Source organism: Camelina sativa, chromosome 3 (assembly GCF_030686135.1).
Source record: "Camelina sativa cultivar CO46 ecotype springtype chromosome 3, ASM3068613v1".
Taxonomy (NCBI): domain Eukaryota; kingdom Viridiplantae; phylum Streptophyta; class Magnoliopsida; order Brassicales; family Brassicaceae; genus Camelina; species Camelina sativa.
The window spans coordinates 5847360-5866356 of NC_141882.1; the positions used below are offsets into that span (position 1 = coordinate 5847360).

An 18997-nucleotide genomic window follows, 5' to 3' on the forward strand; every position below is an offset into this window, starting at 1 on the left:
TCCAAAAAAACAGAGTAGTCATCATCAACCTCTTACGCTCCAATCTCAAGTCTCAACAATCAAACTCCAAATCGTTCTCTCATGGCAGCTTCTTCCTCAATTCCAGCGTCAACAGCCGTAACCTCCGTCGTCCGCAAACCCCTCCTCCTCTCTACAACATTCTCTTTCCCCGCTTCTTCACTGTCTCCCTCCACCAAATTGCCACAAAGACAAATCCAAAGATTGCTCCTAGCTTCCTCCTCTGCCTCTGCCGTCCCTTCCAATCCCAAACCGGTGAAGAAAGAAACCATCTACTTCGACGGAGGAGCTCATTACGGTGATCTATTGGCTAATCTCATCCTAGGCCTAACCATCCTCTGGCTCCCACTTACATTAGCCGCTGTATCTCGAGCCTTTAACCTCCGTTACAGGTTCACCAACCTCCGCGTGACGGTGATTTCGGGACTAACGGGAGAAGACAGGAGCGATTTCTCGTACAAAGTGATCAAGGACGTTCAAGTCGTGCCGAGGTTCATAGGAGAATGGGGTGACATCATCATCACTTTGAGAGATGGGACAAAAGTGGATTTGAGAAGCGTTCCTAAGTTCAGAGAGATTGCAAAGTACTGTTTATCTATGGCTGATCAGCCTGCTGTTCTGAAAGAATCTGGCGCCAAAGGCTTTTGATCGTTTTCTCAAAATTACTCTGTTCTGTGTAAAACTGCAAAGCAAATTTAAATTGGCTTAATTGTGTTTAGTAATTTGCTTAAATGAATGAAATGGTTGGAAATGATCAAACTAGCTTAAGGAGTATGTATTATGCTAATGTGTATCTATGCGACTGGGTCACTCTGTCATCAGGGCAATAGAGGATAACATGGCATATACTTTTTTCACATGTGAAGCAATGAAAATCTCCACCAATGAGCTTTTAAATTATCGAGACGATGCAACGGTTATTCACTTATATGTAACCGAATGAAGGAGTAACCTTCTTTACATAGGGACCTATATTAGCTCAGAGCCTCAGACGGCGCAGTGCTAATATCGTAGAAACATTAGAGCATTAAGCATTTACATCGGTAAACTTTTTTTGCTGTGTCTTAAAAATAAAAATGATATTAAACTTAATATTTAATTGGATCTCATTAACTTTGTTGCCACGTGAGAGAAGGAGAGAGTTAGAGAGAGATAGACTAGTAGAAAATAAAAAGGACAAAACAAAAATTGAAGACCAATAACATGTTGCCACGTCAAGAGTCTCCCAGGTTCTTTAAAATGTCTGCAAAGATACGTATCTATACTGTTGTGTCTTATTTAATTATTTTTTAATCAAAGACCCTCTAAAAAAATGTGCAATGGACATGCCCTTATATACTTCGGAGAAACGGCCCAAAGGTGTTCTTGTCCGTGTAGTCCAGTCCAACATCACCAACCACTGTTTATTTTTACTTTTCTAATAACCAAAATCATCATAAGCAAATCAATCTCTAAATTAATTTTAAAGCATCTAGTCTATGCCAAACAAAAGTTTATAATATAAACATTATACTACATTTCTGCATTCGCGTATTGCATATTCAATAGCTTCCTATGTTAATAATTTAATTTTAATAAACACAAAAATTAATAAGAAGGAAATATATATGTTTATGCAGATGCCTTGTTGACCATAGGGTCCATATCTCTGTTAAATTTGACCATATACATCTCCATTGGATTCCATCTAAATGTGTTAGAGAAATATTTGAAGAATCGAAAATAAATGAATATACAATATTAGATAGTTTCGTATTTGAGAATGTTGATGAGTACAAGGAGAAAGGCCTTAAAAGCTAGTGCCTACTGACACATTCTCATCAAATCTTAGGTAGTCTTCCACATTTCCCAATTTTGACCATAATATTCTTGTTTTTATTAATTATTTTATTTACTACTGTTATGAAAATCCCTAATTATGAATGACACTGCTTTCAAATATTTAGTGTTGAAAGTTGGTTTCGCGATGGGAATTCATAGAAGTTGCATAAAGCATAAATATGCACTGTAAAGATTAGATGGCTCTCTCTATCCACTCTCTCAACTTTCAATTAAAAAGAACATTTTGCAGAATTCAGATTCCTCTCATTGTCCTCAAAGCTTTATGTCACATTGATTCACATGCATGGGCACAAATGTGCGCATACATCATACATGTACGTGCGCATCTATATTTCTTTCCATTTCTACACGTGTAAACAAGTAGGCGTATTGCATACTTTCACATACGTCATACGTGTCTCTGAATTAGATGCATGCAGCCATGAGCACATTTACGAGATATCTAAAAACTAAAATAATGAGGATCGTATATGGTAAATATTTTCTAAACAACTACAAGCTGAATTCTTTGGATGTTAACTTATAATTTTATGAAAGCCTCAAAAGAAAAAGAAACTATAATATACTATTAGCTTTGTCTCAAAAAGGAAAAGTGGTTAATTCTGAATTGGTCAGTCTTTTTAATTTAATCATAAACACAGAAAAGGGCGGCGCATAGTAGAAGTTCGGTCAAATGCCAGGCTAACAAAGTAACAAGTATCCTTAAATTGTGTAAGAATGTCTTCTTTCTTACACCCTCCTCTCTTCTTTCCTCCTCACAGAAATGAAAAATCTCTAGAGATTTATAACGAATATATATATATATATATATATATATATATGCTAACTTTAACAAAACATATTAAACGTATATTAAAGCCATGCAAAGAAATTAGAGTGATATATCGAAAAGATAAGAAATTTTAGTTTAAATCCAAAATAAAAATGAAAAGGTTAGTACATCAAAAGGGAATCTGATGATGATCAAAGGGCACCTTAACCAAAAGATAAAAATCTTCACATTGTTACCAAGAAAGAAAGATAAATTTTTGATTACGGGGGACTAAGTAAAATTAAGATGGACATTGGATTCCTTTAAGAGCTTTTAGGTGTATAGCCTTGTATAGAGTCGTAGGTATATGAAGAAAGTATTTCAAAAGAAGAAGAATGAATGGTTTTAGGGGTTTAGAAAAGCTGGCTCGAATCAAGGAGTAGTAGTCACTCTAATTCCTTGTATAGGATTTGGAGAAGCTACATCAAAAAGTATGTGGCCTTGTCTGGTCATATTATCTTTTAAAACTGAATGGTATTCTTTTGTGATATCATTCCCTATCCTTTTGATTGTTACAATCCCTTATTTTTGACATTGTTTTAGCCATTTAGTTTGTTGTATTTTGGTCCGGGTTTTAAAATCCCGTGAAGTTTGTTTTAGTGTTACCCATATAAGTTATATGATGTTTGTAAGGTTTTTCCAAAAGAGCGTTGATTGATCATAGTTTAATATAATGGGTTTTGATTGAAAATTAAAAAAAAAAGCTGGCTCAAGTATGTAGCGATATGCCCCACGTACGCTTTGTAGGAATCCCAAGCGCATAAGCGTATTTCTAACGGATTTATCTATACATGTTTCAGATATTAAAAAAAATCCACTAACATTCAGATATTCGATCGGATATTGAATTTTTCAATTTTTAAAATTTTACAATGTCGTTTGATCAAAAATATGTATATATTTACAATGTCATATTGCCTTCCCCTAGCTCTAATCATATGCCTTGACTAGAAGTCTATATAACCCAAGAGGTGGAGTTGAGTCCTCTCAAACCAATTGAGTCCACACTTTTGTTATATAAAATATTGAGTTCCATACGTTGTGGCGAATAAACGATATAAAAGGCAACTTATAGTGATGATGAGAGAGCCGAATGATACCCAAAACCACGAGCACGGCCTAATTCTGTATATAAAAGTGTACAGATTTAAATTTTATATTTTTTTTCGTTAGACTAGGAATTGGTCAAAAGATATACATTACTGCATTCTAAAATACGACCTAGTTTTGTTTTCTACGGTTAGTTGAAGTAAAAGTCTATTGTATCTAAGTAAGTTTTATACGTGACAAAATTAACAGACTTAAAATGGTTAAATCCTCTTAAGTTACCACAAAACAAGTGAGCTCGAATTTCTACTATAAGTAGAGTTGAAAATGGTACATGACCATTAGACTAACGAAACAGGAAGAGAGTAACCATCAACGTAAATCTAAAATTAAATCGTTTACGTAGAGTGAGTTCGAATAATCACGAGTATGTAGTTTTCTACGTAGAAATATCTCTCTTTTTTTTGGTTTAATTGTATTTCAATTTGCATGCATTACATAGAAAATCTCTTACTCTTTCTTTAGTCTTTTCTTTTAAAAAATTTCCGGTTTCTTGAAGTCCCAATTAGTTTTGGTTTGGTTTACATGTAGTGGGCAGCCACGTGGGAGAGAAGAGAAAGACACGTGGAGCTGAGTGGTAGGATTTGGAGACCGCTCCTACTTGACCATGATGTGATCAGAAAAAGAGAGCCCCACGAACGTTTTCAGCTCATTAAAACTACAATCAATCTCTTTGGGAAATTGGGCCATTTCCTCCAACAACTAACACCATCAACACATACTTTATATAGTTTATACCAAGTTTTGTTTTGTTTCTACATTAATTATGATCATCTATGGATGAATCTTTTGATTATATTTGTCGAGATTTTTAGTCACCACTTTTGTTGTGGATCTTCACATACTATATACTAGTTATCATTAAAACTCATAGATTTTTAGTAACCATTTTTATTCTGATGAGTCCATATGTATAAAACTATGTACATGGTCATGTATATCATTAAATTGGAATAAATGATGATTCACTGTTGACAAAAAAAAAAGAGAATTCACTGCTCAATTCTTTTTCTTTAGATGCATGCTAACTTGCTAAGTAGACCATACATTGTAGTGTTGCTTTCATGATGAGGATAAGGATGGAACTCTTTAGAATACAAAGAACACAAAAACAATATATCACTCTAATATGCATATCAATTAATTTATTTAATTTACTGTGTATTTGGCGAATTATATGGCAATATATTGTCACGGACTTGGTCAAAATATTTGCTGCAAAGTCCACCTAGGGTTGGCCATAGCCTTGGAAAAATAGAAATATTTCAATCAGTCTTTTTCTAATTGGACCCTTAGCATATTTCATTAATACATTTCACTCTTATTTCTCCTAAATTGACGTCGATATAACCCAACATAATGTGAAAATTCATATTGTGTACAGAGTAGTTAAGTAATTACAATGTTAGTAGGTTAGTATCGTGCTATGTCGCGGGTTGTTTTTGAATTTTTTTAATAAGATTTTTGTTTTGTATTTTTTGAAATCAAAATATAATATAAATTGTTTGGAATTAGAATTTACTATTAAGTTATTTGGAATGTATCTAATCGTACTCAAAGTTCAATTCCAGAATATAAATATTAATATAAAACCAATGTACCTCAAATACTTTATGAGCTGTCTTGTAAATAATTAATATCTGTTAGTGCATCTTGTTGTTTTTTGGATCCAATAAAGAGTACGCATATTATAGTAAGTAAAAAGAAGTAACCACACTTGTCATATATGAAGAAAATGTGGCAGTACTTGTACACATAAGTGCTACAAACACATGTCTATATAAAACAATGTGTGGGCATGAGGTTCTCAATTAAAAAATATGAATCATAAGTATTAAGAACCAAAGAAGAAAAAAGTTTGAAAGCATATATTTTCCATCTCCTTGGTGGCACTAACATCGGAACATAAGGAATTAACCTATGCTTAGCCTGCATGAAACAAGAACAATAAAAAATTACCTAAAAGCTCATGCATGGAATAGTTTTAAATCAGAAAAGAAACATTTTAAGTTAAATTTTTTTAACTCACGGACTTATCTAGTCCTGCAAAGAAAAGCAAACTAATCATATCAAAGTAGGTTTTATATAGTATTTCTTAACATATATTAAATCATAAAGTCATTGAAGACAGCATACGAAGATACAAAATACGGAAGTAGGCGATTGAAGGACGCCCCTGAGGTAACGTGACACGAGGTTGATGAACCCACTATTCTCATTCGCACTAAAACAAAAAGGAAACAAGCCACAGTCTAAACAATGAAGATCCAGAATCGACAACATAAAACCTTATCTCAGTCAGTCCATCAACGGCGTACTTGAGCTGCGGGAGCTTCTTGGTTGCGGTGGCCATGAATAAATTTTCCGATGAGATATATACGACAAAAAGAACAAAGATTCATCTTAAGAAAATGAGTAAATACCTTGTTGACCACAGATTTGGTGATTCTCGGGAACTCCGATCCAACTTCAGAACATACTTGGAGAAGGAAAAGGATAAACCGAGTAACGAAGATGTAGTCCTAACCGCCTCCCAAAACAATTTGGAGCAAAAAAAAGACATAAAACTTAAAAACATAGTTAAATGTCTATGGAAACACACTTGCGTTACTATCCAACTCTTTTGTCAATGAAAGGTGACCACTAAATAGATAACACTCAGTTCCTTGAAAACAGAATGTGACACACCAAATCGAATACAAATTATGTTCTCTACACATTACCTTTGCTCGGTCATTCTTACAGCTTCAAGTCCGGTAAAGATTTTGTCAGTGAGACCAATCCTCTGCTCTAATTGGGAAACTCTAGCCATCACCGTAGCTGATACACCGTGGGATTCGTCAACGGTTTTAGCTTTACTTAAAGTGTCTTTGCCTAGCACGAATATTGTGGCAAGCATTGTTTTCACCACTTCTTGAGCTTTAGTCACTGCTTCTCCAGCGTTGAACTTGCCTTGTTGAGCATGAGGCTACATGATTGAAGAATAAATGAGCTTTAGAAATGAGACCAAACCTGAAACCAGTGAGTGTAAGATTCTACTATTTAATAAAACCCAAAAAAGATCAAAACTGAGAAATGTGTAAAAGAAAGATTCATACATTTACATTTGAGTATGATTCATCTTCAAAACCCCGCGGAGTCGCATTCCAGAAATCGAACTCTTTGTGATATTGTCCCCAACGACTAATGCAAACACACTGATCCAATATTGTTGTGCCCTGAAGAAAGCGAGAATTCCAACGAACCGAGTTATTCATGCTCAAGAGACACACAAAAAGAAAGAAAAAAGTGAATAAAATTGAAACAATACTTACACTGAGTAAAATAGCAATTTCTTGAGAATAAGAATCCCTGAACATCACATAAGCAGTGCAAGCTTGCTCACCCGACTTAGTTTCGTTAACAACATAACATATATAATCTTGTGAATCCAAAATATGCACAAAATACCAATTTTGTCTACAAGTAAGGTTTGTTTACCTGACAATATCTATATATTGGATTGTACCAGAGAAAGAGAAGAAATCAATAAGATATTTCTCAGTAACAGATGGAGATAACCCAGTCACTTCAACACCATATCCAATTTGATGATCTATCTTCACCTAACAGCTGAAAAAAAAAGAAAAAAAAATAGAGAAACCTTCAAATATCTCAATTTAATCTAATTCGACAGTTTATCACTTCCAGACGAAATCGAAACTCATAAATATAAGGAATATACTCTTCCTGATCTCTACCTCATACTAATATAGCTTCACATGGTTCTGAAATTTCAAGCGAAACTTGAGCAAGAGTGGATTGCAAATTGTATCAAGAACACCAATTGATTCACACATCTTATTACTACAGAGTGGTGGCGAGTTCTTGAGACAGGGTGAAGAGAGAATTGAAAAATCAGATTTTGGGTTGTTGAGATTTTGTAGACATTTTCGATAAATTTCAGATTATTATAATGTTATTTGATAGATAAGCAAAATTACAGATGATATGTATTATTAGTTATAATTTGATTGGTTACAGATTTGATTGATTTAATTGGTTATAAAAGATAAGTTGTATTATTGTTATAATTTAATTGGTTACAGATTTGATTGGTTACAGATTTGATTGATTTAATTGGTTATAAAAGATGAGTTGTATGTTTCCTTAAATACAAAAGCTGAGCTGTCAGCACCTGGTGAAAAACCAAAATTTTTTATTGTATTGATTAAGTCATTTAATTGATTGCTCTATTATGGACCCATGAATGATTAGTCACTTACTTAGGCGTACTTTCATAGCTTTGTTTGTATTAGAGACTTAGGTCTCTTTTCACCTTTATTCTATATAACTAGCTAGTAGTGTTTAGAATTTGAAATTCAAAGTTTAACCGTTAGTGTTAAGTGATGCTTAAATCAGGAAACGAGGATGTATATGTTGATTACAAATGGTCTGAGATGTCTTGATGGAATGGTCCGATCGAACGATGTAATTAGCGTCTAAAAAATATTATAAATTGCAGCGGATGTCACCAGCCTGATCTGGTCCTAGACCGGGTATAAATTGATCATATCTTTTAGAAAAGCCTTTGAAAATAGGACCATGCCAGGCATAAACATAACTGAATGCGTTGGTTCACTACCGCACTATGAAAACTTTACCTCGTCTATATATGTCTATTCTTGGAAGAAGCTAAACTAACTTTTCTTATTCTTAAATGAATTAAACTTTGAAAATGAAAACAGAAGAGCGAGTTGTTCATAGCTGGGGCTACACGAGGTGTTGGCAAAGCTGCATAATTAGTTTGGGGGATATCAGGTATGAGATTACAGGTGGTACAAAAGCATTAGCTAGGTATTGATCCAATAAGATTGTAGATGTGATGGAAGATGTATGTTCACTCTCAATCACAGTAGATCCAAAAAAAGCCACACAAAATGGCATAAAGAATTGAGAACGACCCATGTGGTGGAGGGAACACTTTTCCTTTCTCCCCTTTTGAAAAAACTAGCTCTTGAACATCTTTACGAAAACCAAACCTTAACACATATTTAGTGTCTACATATTATATCTACAGGAGTGTTATCTCAAATTACGTACGACATGATTTGCTCATCTCGACTTTCTTAAAAATTATTGCTTTCCGATCGAAAAGAAAAGTTAAAAGGGGGGAAAACATAACTAAGCACCCCAAAAACATAATTAAGCACGTTTTAATTCATGCAGCTTGTTTCATTCTGATTAATCATTGATATATTATATATTTGTTTTAACGATAAGTCTTTGTTAACGTTTTATTTTTTCTTTTTCTTGTTCAATATATGTCTTCGTTAAACTAATCTTCTTATTACGTCAAACGTTCTCTTTATAAATAAAATATTATGTACACGAGAGGACAAATAACCCCGTCCCATCTTAGAATCGAGACACAGTACCCAAACAGCAGCAAAATCAACATCCAATTAAACTTTATTTTGTTTCTTTGTTAAACATCCAATAAAACTCATGTGATCCGTTTTTAAAAGATTAAAAGACGAAGAAGATAAAGTTAGTAAAAGAAAATTAAAAAGGCACCGAATATTAGAAAGACTTCTTCGTTGGATAAATTATATTCCCTCTATTTCATAATATAGGATGTTTTAGAGGTTTTTGCTTGTTTTATAATATAAGATATTTTCAATTTTCTAGACTACTTTTAGACAAGTTTTTAATTTTTTAATTTATTTATTTTATGCAGTTTTGTTTATGATTTGTTAAACTTTTTTAAAGTAAACATGTCTAATTATGTGTTTTGGCTAAAACATCTTATATTTTGAAATGAAGGGAATATAAAAAAAGGAAAATAAAAAATAAAAAGTGAATGTGTTCGTAGTGTAAAATGTGAAGTAGAAAGGAAGGCTTTTACATAGGGTTCCATTATTTATCATAGACTTTAGTCCTTTTTTGGTTTCTTGTAACTCTATCGGTGTCTGCTTGTGGGCCTTCTCATACCACCGACCCTTTTGCTCCATAACATATACTCCATATAACACACACATTTGTTAATTTATTAATTTGTGAGAATGATTAGATTATGTTTTCTCAAGATGTTCAAACTTTATATGTATATACATTGGAAAGATAATTAGTCAAACTACGCAAGCGACCTAAATAATTATATCTATAAGAATATAATAAATTATCTTTCCACATTATTGATTTGTGGAGATATTAAAGTGTAACTCAATATATCCCATGCAAGTGTAAATGTAAGTTGTTAAAATCGTTGATCACATCAATGTTATGCTCGAGAATCTAATTTTTATGCATCCATTCTAGTTATGTACACCTCTACGTGTGTGTTTTATTTGTTGGAATAATGATTTTAACTGTTGATAAATTGTGGGTGGTGTCCATGTACCAGTAAGTCATTAACAGATTAGTGGAGGGAACAGAATGAAACAGTGAGTCACTGATTCTCCTCCCGCCAAAACATCTTCCTGTTCAACATAAACCTCAAAATAATATGCATGATTAACTGAAAAATCTTATGAACTTCCTAAAACAACTAACTAATTGTCGGACGAGGGTAGACAAACTAAATACATATATAGAGGGCTCATATACGAAAAGTGGTGAAGTCATTACCAAATTAGCATATTCGCCTAACTATATGGGCACTAAAGTTGAATCGGGATGTAATAGTATTAACTGTTAAACATCGTTTTTCTAACGAGACAATCTAATTGCATTTAGAATTTTGTTTGGTCCGCTTACTACTAAAATTGAATCTTTTGACTTTTCCTTGACATGCACTTGGCACAATGCTCATGTGCTTTCTTTTCTTGGACAATGGACATATAGATGATGATATATAAAAGTATACTATAAGTTGTATTGTGCCTCACTGTCTCCATATGCATACATCAGTCAGTTACAAATCGAAATCATGTTTTATAATTAGTACATCTCCTATTTATTGAGAGTAGTGACTAAGGTATCGTTGAGAGTTACGTTAATTCACGTATCATTTTCATTCAAAATATTCTTAATGTATTCTACATACGTTTGATAGCTAGGCACTACATGGATGGCCAGTGATCGAAGAATGATACAACACGTACGTACGTACGTTCGTACAAATATGTAGAGTTGTAGATATAAACATGCACATACGTATTATTATAAGAATATAATATATAGGTATTATTGTTATTCAGTAATAAAATGGGGTGAAATAAGACCCAAGATTGACCTGAAATGTTTATCTTTTTCATTGTTAAGATGTTTTTAATGTCTTTTCGAAAGAAACTAATTGAATGAGAGATCTAATTAAGGATACGAAAACAAAAATCTTTATATGCTATCGGCTACCGAAAAGTTTCCAAATGAAGTTAGCATAAAACTATTAACGTTTAATATTAATCGATAGCTGAGATATGATGAATTTGAACCATTTCCAAATTCTACTATACAGAACAAAAATATAACTTTCGTCTGGTTATGACTCGGTTCGAAACTTTTTGGTTTAAAAATAATAAATCTTTAAAAAGCACTTCCACTTAATAATAAAAGAGAAGTTTCATTCAATCCTTGGTTTAGAAGTCTTTATTGCTAATCCGTATGTTACTGCATGCACAGATACACAAGTTGACACTTATGTAATCGTATGTTACTGCATGCACTAATTGATACTTTAGAGTAAAAATACAAAATAGAAACTGAGAAGAGAAGAATGAAAAGTTGGGCATAAAACTAACTAACTATATAGAATTGAGAGAATCAATTACAAAAAGCGAATATATATAAATAAATTCACAATGGATGTGGACAAAAGACAATTAAGTAACAGTAAAATAATACAATATTTTCTTACAGCAACTGTTTATAAAATGTGATATGTCAGAGGTGCGCTTCGCTGTCTTAATTCAAATCCAAAGGCACCACACGCGCTACATGTATCGCTTGTATCTCATGTTCCAATTAAAACTCGACAGTTCATAACTCATGAACTATTCTTGTTTTTGTTGTGAAAACTGATTTTTTTAATTTCGAAATAATATCAAAACTTGATTATTTCTCTCTTTGATAGTATTATTTATTTAAAGTTAAATACTAATAAAACATGGAAACATGATCTTCTGATTATTTATACAAGAAAAACCACTAATTCGGCTCATTTTTCCAAAAGTAAGTTAAATCATTTTCTCGAAAGGGTGAGAAATTAGTGACTTCAAGAATTAATAATTTCAACTATTTGGTTGTTTACTTCGTTCATCTGTACACACACACACACACACACACTAAAAGACTAGACTCCAGAGAGGGTAGCAAGTAGTTACCAAAATTAATTGCATTCGTCGTGACTGGTGGGAGCTTCCGTTTGGGTATATCTAAATTAAATTGAAACAGCTCATTGGACATGACTTTCTCTAATAAGCTTCTCTATGCATAGATTGGGATTAAAATAAATAAAATTTTGGAAGATTTTTTTAAAATTTGAAAGCTGAAGGAATCGAAATCAAACGAATAATGGCCGTTGAATCACACGTTACTTGTCATGTACCCTCTTTAACAAAACACCAACGAAGTGTTGCCAATCTCAACCATCTTTTTATTTTCTCTTTTCCAAATCCAGTATACTTTTTTTTTTTCCCCATTTTCTAATTTTTGTTTACTCTCACCTTTTGTTGTTCTTTTCAAATATACATTCTATAATATATAATAATATATTTAAATTTAGATAATTTACTAGATGAATTTAACGAGAAAACATTAAAGTAAAAGGCCTTCAAACAACTAAAAGAATACTTTTACATAAAATCGTACTTGAAACTAAAAACTTTATTGTACATGCCAATATGTCATTCCTTTCAACTGATATACATATTTATATACACATTATACATGTAACCATATATTCTGCCAATATATACTGAACCAAACTTTAAAAAAAAAAACCCGGTGTAGGAAACCCATAAAAGTAATCATGTTCTCCACAAAATTCAAGCTAGACGACACTAGTACCGTAAGATAATGGCAAGTGTTTTTCTTACAATAATATTCTTCTACTTCTATCTACTACTATACTTTAACAAAACCCAATGGCAATGGACTAACTTACTACTAGATGTAAATTAATAAACCAAAATAGAAGAGTCTATAAAATAAAAACAAAAGGAAAATTTACAAAAAGAAAGAAAGACAAAGAAACATATAATTGGTGAAGAGAGGAGGCAGTAATGGAGAACAAAGGTCATGGGTTTCAGCGTTTTATTAGTATAGTTTTTTCAAACTTTGCCTTCATACCCGCGCACTTACTCTTCCTTCCGTTGGCTTTCCCATTTTCATTTTTAAAAATCTTTCTTCTTTTATTATTATCTTAAATATATTTAATTATAGTTCTACAAAATGGTTTTCATGTGGAGAGAGAAATAAAATTACTTCAAGACACATATATATATAATCAAGAAAATATTTCGAAAAATTTCATGGGTTCTTTTTATAATTTATTTTTCTCTCGTATTTTTGAGTTTGATAAAACGAGACACATGTGTTTTCTTATATAAGAAGCCTTTTATTTCTCTCTTCTTTTAGCCGTTTTGGAGAAACTCGATCTCTGTAAAAACAATATATATATATATATATATAAATATATATATATATATATATCGAAACAGAGGAATGAAGTGGAGAATAAAATAAAGCAGGGTAAACTTGAGAGTATTGAGTGACGAAAATGAGTTCCTTTTCAGAGTTTGTCTTTAATTAGGTTTTTTGTTTTTTGTTTTCTTGATTTTTCTTTTTATTTTCCTGGAAAAAAGTTGAAGCAGTCATTGTGTGTATGATAGTAGAAGTTTTTTTGATTTTTTTTTTTTTCTGAAAAAGGTAACGGAGCGTCGAAGAAAGAAAGAGAAAGAGAGAGAGAGAGAGAGAGGATATATAGAGTAAGAAAGAGACAGAGGAAGTAAAAGAAGAAGAAGAAGAAAAAATGGAAGATACGAAGAAGAAAAAAAAGAAGAATATTAACAACAACCAAGATTCCAAGAAAAAGGAACGTCATATTGTTTCTTGGTCACAAGAGGTGTGTGTATATGATGAATCTCTGTTTTTTTTTGTTGTATAGTATTTTATTGCTCTGTTCTTGATTGATTCTGAAATGGGTTTATGGAGTTGCAGGAGGATGTTATACTAAGAGAACAGATTACTCTACATGGAACTGAAAAGTGAGCTTTCATTACTCATTTCACTCTTCTTCTCTCTTTATTTTCTTGGAAAAAAAGTTTTGTTTTTTTATTGCTTTTTTTTTTTTTTTTTGAAAAGAAGGATTATTCTTAAAAAGGTTGTTGATTATATTGTTTCTGTTTATGTTATTTTGATGATATTAGTTGGGCGATAATTGCATCCAAGTTCAAAGATAAAAGCACAAGACAATGCAGAAGAAGGTTTCATTCGTATCATATATATTTGATGAACTGATCTGCTTATTTTGTGCCAAAACTCTCTCTCTCTCTCTCTCTCTCTCTCTGTGTTTTGTTTTTTTGAATCCGGAGATGGATATTTGTTTTGCAGATGGTATACTTATTTAAACTCTGATTTCAAGAGAGGAGGTTGGTCCCCTGAAGAAGATATGCTTTTGTGTGAGGTGACTTCATTACATGGATAAGATCTTTTTAAAAGTTTGGTGTTTTTGTGGTTTATGTCTGATCTTTTATGTTCCTGTGTGTGATTTTCTCAGGCGCAAAGAGTATTTGGGAATAGATGGACTGAGATAGCCAAGGTGGTTTCAGGCAGGTATAATCAAAGCGCTCAAGCTTTAATGGTGGGTGAATGAAGTCATCATAATAAGACCAGAGTGATTAAACTAATGTTCTGTTTTTGTGTGTGTGTGTGTTGTAGAACGGATAATGCTGTGAAGAACAGGTTTACAACACTTTGTAAGAAGAGGGCCAAGCATGAAGCTATGGCTATAGAGAACAACAACTCAACCAACAAAAGAATGTTGTTCTTAGACGGTATTAGTACACCGCAAAAAGCCGAGAACGACGCTCCTATCGCTAAGAGAATGAGGTAATGTTTTATTTTGCTTTGTTTTGATCTAATAAACATAAATCTATCCAAGTAACTTCACACATTTTGTGTGCTTTGTTGGTTATTATTATTCAGGAGAAGTAACATTCTAGATCTCACAGATATCAGTAACAATGGTAAGCCTGAGTCTTGTATGAAACAGAACATGATGAGGTCACCATTTTCGGTATTGGCACGCAATGCCATAGGTATTGATGATAGCTTGGAGGACCAGAATCAAACAAGCAATGTGAAGGAGAGTGATGGTGAAGGGATGTTTCTTAAGAAGGATGATCCAAAAGTGACAGCTTTGATGCAACAAGCTGAACTTCTAAGCTCCTTGGCGCTAAAAGTTAATGCAGACAACACAGAACAAAGCATGGAGAATGCATGGAAGGTAGGCCAAGAAACCAAAACTTCAAAACATAACGATATTGCAAAATGTTTTTAAGCTTCATGACTTCAATCTCTCTCTTGTTGTATGTTTATGTCCAGGTCCTTCAGGATTTCTTGAATAAAGGCAAAGAAAATGATCTATTCAGACATGGAATAAATGATTTCGATTTTAAAATCGAGGAGTTTAAGGACCTTATAGAGGATTTGAGGAATGGTTATGAAGACAATCAGCCATCTTGGAGGTGAAAATAGCTTTTAGACACCACATAAATTTTGTGTTCGTCTTAATGTTTTGATTGTCTAACCTTTTCATTTGACGATGTCCTTAGGCAACCTGATCTTCATGACTCACCAGCTAGCTCTGAGTATAGTTCAGGATCAACCATCATGCTGGATCAGTCTGGTGATAATAGAACACAACCATCATTATCAGATACTCAGACAGAACATAAACAAGTTGGGGAGGAGTTGCCCTCAGCTTGCGATGTCCCACAAGATCCTGATGAGAATTTGCCCATCTCGGGCGAAGAAAAGTTCAGCTCGCCTGTTCAGGTCACACCATTGTTCAGATCTCTAGCAGATGGTATCCCAAGTCCACAATTCTCTGAAAGTGTAAGCTCATCATTTATGTTCATCATACAGTACTTAGGCTTTGATCAAAGATCGAGTCTTAAAAGACTTTTTGCTTTTGCAGGAAAGGAGCTTCCTGCTAAAAACACTTGGGATTGAGTCCTCTTCTCCATGTCCAAGTGCTAATCCTTCAAAACCACCCCCTTGCAAAAGAGTACTTCTTCATAGCTTGTAAACCAACCAACCAACCGTCTTTGGTCCATCTCTCTCATACCATAAACCGCAGCTTTGTCTCCTTGGAGACGTGATTTTTTTCCCCACTTTTGCTTAGATTTCATTTTAGGTTTTGCAGCCATATCGGCCTGGAAGTTTTTGTGAAGCGGGCATGCCATGATCTGCATTCCTTCCTCAGGGTTTTTTTAAAAAGTTTCTACGTTGGTCCTAGAATGTTAACGGTAACACTTCTAGCCCCCCAATCAAAAGAAAGCTCTCAAGAATCTGCCATGTACTCAGATTCAGCTTTCAGTTTCTTTTCTTACTAAAATATAAGGAAGCCATCTACAAAGGAAGGCACCAGTGTTGTCTTTAAGAAAAATTCTTTGGTTTGTCTCTTAAGGGTCATACTCAGATACATCATCTGAGCATTTTCCCGTGATTTCTTAATTTGTTTTCATCATCTCTGTACAGAATCTCTATCACATATATATAAAAAAGTATTTCAGAGTGTAACTTTAGGACCAAAAAAAGGACTCAGAAGAGGGTCAAGTTTTACCTGTTCATCTGTTGATATTCTCTCATGGCAGAAGAAGAAGACAACAGAACTTAAAACTTGTTTTTCCTCTTAGGATATTGTATTGCAGCATATGATTGTAAAGACATATATGAGTGGAAATATGATTTGATTTTGGTTTTGATATATATAAGTTTTCTACTAAAAATAAAATGCATTAGTTTACATTTTGCTAATGTGACTAAGCTTTCTTCTCTCTAACTTTCAGACCTCTTGGGTTTATATTTTGTAGTAAACTGTTCCCAAATCAAAAACAATTTTTGTGAAGAATCAAAAATCTGGAACTTCATTCTCAGCTTCAAGTCTTTTTCTTCTTTTGCATTCTCTGCAGCTTCCTCCATTTCAGGTAAATTTGGTAAGACAATCCACCAAACACCATCGACACACATCCCCATTGTTTGGGCGATAATGGATTCCCGCTCAGCACTGACGACACCACGATGCTTACAAACTTCCGGGTTGTGGTTATGGTTGTGTTAGCTAGAGAACCGAATCTGCTAATTGTCAAGAAGATAAAGTTTTGGCCCACTGCGCCGCATAGACAGTACATTAGAATGTCCCATGCTGCCTCAGGGTGTTGCTTGCAGAACTGGATGGCTTCAAATCCGCTACCATGTGGCAGTCCAAACATGTAGACCATGTTGTATATGGTTCCCCATAAATTCATTCCAAGCATTATGTCCCATGCATTAGTTTTGGGGTACCTGCATCCATGTATTACGATGATTATGTCCAAATGAATGACAAACTTGATGTTCTGACTGGATAAAGTTTCTGAGAGAACGTCAAGAATCATACCTTGCGGTAATGGAATCCTGGGTGGCGTTTGTGAATCCGTCAAAGGCAAGGTTTAAGAAGCAAAGCCCGTAACCAAGGGGTGCATTGGGATGTGCCAGCTTGCTGATGGTCTTAGAGCTTGTCTGAAACCAATTCAAAGAAAGTTACTACATTTACAGATACAGAGTATACCAAATGTCATGATCAAAGTTCCTGAATGCAGATCTGCCTTACCTTAAGAAGGGCAAACATGGATACTCCTCCCGCAACAAGAAAGGTACAAAGATACTCAGGCAAGGTGTATCTTATGCCATAAACTAAGGATCCCATCAGCATAACTACAAGAAGGAAAAAGCTTATATAAGATACACATAGCAACAGTTGACAGCGATTATGATTTGAAGCTCTAAATTGACACCTCACCTGGAATCATTTTGGAAGATTTTGCAAGTACCTGCAGAAAGCAAGATTTGCATAAAGAAAGGTTTAAACCTCAAGTATCATTACACTACCATAGTGTACCATGTCTAAAGATGCCTGAAAATTACCTGAGCAGGGTAACTAATATACTTCAAAGCTTCAATGCCCATGGCAGGACCAATAGTATTAGTAATGCCAGCACTCCAGTATGTCCACCATGGAGCTCCACCACTACCTCCATTGGACCACAGCTTAATCACTGCCCATATTCAAATAATTCCAAACAAAATATATATCAGCTTCATAGAACATCTAGTGAATAAAAAACGAAAAGAGTAAACATTCGAATGCTTACTTATATAAGACCAAACCAAGCAAATTACATTCTGAGCCAAATTCAGAAACGCTAGATGCTCAAATCTCTTCCCATCTTCTCCAAATTTCTTCGTGGACCTAAAATTCGAAAATTACAAAAAAAAAAATTGAGTTCCATCAGCTACAGTTCTATAAATTCCAAATCACAAAATTTGTATAGCAAAACGCATATCACCTAACAAGGGATTCCTAGAATAGCAACAATCTCGAACAAAGAAAATCGAGAGAAAAAATCAAAGAGCTAAACAAGAATGATCGATTCGACCCTAAGATTGTTTTTGCTTTTACTTACAAAGTCTCTTGAAGAACGCCTTGGTAAATGTACGCAGCCCAGATCCCGGCGACACAGAACGACAACAGTAGAACTCGCCGGAGACCGGAACCGTGAGATTCCATTGTCGCTTGTAAAATTTTCTCCGGTGGTACTTCCGGCAACAATTTCGAATTTTTCAATTTTGTTTACGGTTTTTTAAGTTATGCGATCGAAATTAATGAGATCGATCTCAAGTGGGAACGGGAGTTATGATGGCAGTGTCCGGAGGCGCGAGAGAGACGTAGATGTTCCACGTGTAATTATTATATTGGATGTATAATATGACATAGCATCTTTGATTGGCTGTTAGACGTGGATTAATTTCTGGAATCCAAGTCACATACACTGCTATCCATGTCTACGATAAAAAGTGCAACTACGTGCCGTTTTGTTTTTATAGTTTGGGCTTGGGCCTTTTATCAACTGAACTGCACGTATGAAAAATAAATAAATATCAAATTGGGAATAAATTTATTTCGTCGATTCATACAAATGGTTAAATTATGTAATGAATTTTAAATTTTGCGATGCCCTATGCATGATAGAT

At 33.9% G+C, this 18997-nt stretch overlaps 4 protein-coding genes across 7 annotated transcripts; 2 read left to right on the forward strand and 2 right to left on the reverse strand.

Moving 5' to 3' along the window:
• Positions 1–14: 14 nt before the first annotated feature.
• Positions 15–780, forward strand: LOC104773110 (uncharacterized). The gene has a single exon (XM_010497660.2). It carries the CDS (start codon positions 82–84, stop codon positions 664–666), a length of 585 nt encoding a protein of 194 aa, XP_010495962.2. The 5' UTR covers positions 15–81; the 3' UTR covers positions 667–780.
• Positions 781–5472: 4692 nt separating this feature from the next.
• LOC147946620 (binding partner of ACD11 1-like) lies at positions 5473–7617 on the reverse strand. The gene is made up of 7 exons (XM_087507190.1): positions 7540–7617; positions 7259–7383; positions 7093–7129; positions 6877–6996; positions 6502–6746; positions 6202–6300; positions 5473–6110 (listed from the first exon to the last, which is right to left on the reverse strand). The coding sequence occupies exons 1-7, from the start codon at positions 7615–7617 to the stop codon at positions 6077–6079; spliced, it is 738 nt and encodes a 245-aa protein (XP_087363316.1). The 3' UTR covers positions 5473–6076.
• A 5129-nt stretch (positions 7618–12746) lies between these two features.
• LOC104773119 (transcription factor MYB124-like) lies at positions 12747–16691 on the forward strand. 4 transcript variants are annotated; one of them, XM_087508465.1, is made up of 11 exons: positions 12747–13018; positions 13628–13823; positions 13919–13965; positions 14128–14184; positions 14312–14384; positions 14478–14533; positions 14639–14809; positions 14906–15206; positions 15305–15447; positions 15535–15817; positions 15900–16691. In XM_087508465.1, exons 2-11 carry the CDS (start codon positions 13731–13733, stop codon positions 16008–16010), a joined length of 1335 nt encoding a protein of 444 aa, XP_087364591.1. In that variant the 5' UTR covers positions 12747–13018; positions 13628–13730; the 3' UTR covers positions 16011–16691. The 4 variants fall into 4 exon arrangements, with proteins under 4 accessions (XP_087364591.1, XP_087364590.1, XP_019098985.2 ...); XM_087508464.1 differs by having other exon boundaries at positions 12781–12994; XM_019243440.2 differs by having other exon boundaries at positions 12980–13511.
• LOC104773124 (UDP-galactose/UDP-glucose transporter 3) lies at positions 16658–18685 on the reverse strand. The gene is made up of 7 exons (XM_010497676.2): positions 18430–18685; positions 18118–18215; positions 17891–18021; positions 17766–17796; positions 17577–17680; positions 17364–17485; positions 16658–17269 (listed from the first exon to the last, which is right to left on the reverse strand). The coding sequence occupies exons 1-7, from the start codon at positions 18531–18533 to the stop codon at positions 16864–16866; spliced, it is 996 nt and encodes a 331-aa protein (XP_010495978.1). The 5' UTR covers positions 18534–18685; the 3' UTR covers positions 16658–16863.
• Between the last annotated feature and the right edge of the window lie 312 nt (positions 18686–18997).

Excerpts from the sequence above, each read along its gene's own strand:
- LOC104773119 (XM_087508465.1), top strand. The coding sequence starts at position 13,731 with ATGGAAGATACGAAGAAGAAAAAAAAGAAGAATATTAACAACAACCAA. Across the intron at positions 14,534-14,638 it reads GCCAAGGTGGTTTCAGGCAG|AACGGATAATGCTGTGAAGA; the intron begins GTATAATCAAAG and ends TGTGTGTTGTAG. Across the intron at positions 15,207-15,304 it reads GCATGGAGAATGCATGGAAG|GTCCTTCAGGATTTCTTGAA; the intron begins GTAGGCCAAGAA and ends GTTTATGTCCAG.
- LOC104773124 (XM_010497676.2), bottom strand. The coding sequence starts at position 18,533 with ATGGAATCTCACGGTTCCGGTCTCCGGCGAGTTCTACTGTTGTCGTTC. Across the intron at positions 17,797-17,890 it reads ATATTAGTTACCCTGCTCAG|GTACTTGCAAAATCTTCCAA; the intron begins GTAATTTTCAGG and ends TGCTTTCTGCAG. Across the intron at positions 17,270-17,363 it reads CAGGATTCCATTACCGCAAG|GTACCCCAAAACTAATGCAT; the intron begins GTATGATTCTTG and ends ACATGGATGCAG.
- LOC147946620 (XM_087507190.1), bottom strand. The coding sequence starts at position 7,617 with ATGTGTGAATCAATTGGTGTTCTTGATACAATTTGCAATCCACTCTTG. Across the intron at positions 7,384-7,539 it reads GCTTGAAATTTCAGAACCAT|GTGAAGATAGATCATCAAAT; the intron begins GTGAAGCTATAT and ends TTCAGCTGTTAG. Across the intron at positions 6,301-6,501 it reads GTAAGAATGACCGAGCAAAG|GACTACATCTTCGTTACTCG; the intron begins GTAATGTGTAGA and ends GGAGGCGGTTAG.
- LOC104773110 (XM_010497660.2), top strand. The coding sequence starts at position 82 with ATGGCAGCTTCTTCCTCAATTCCAGCGTCAACAGCCGTAACCTCCGTC.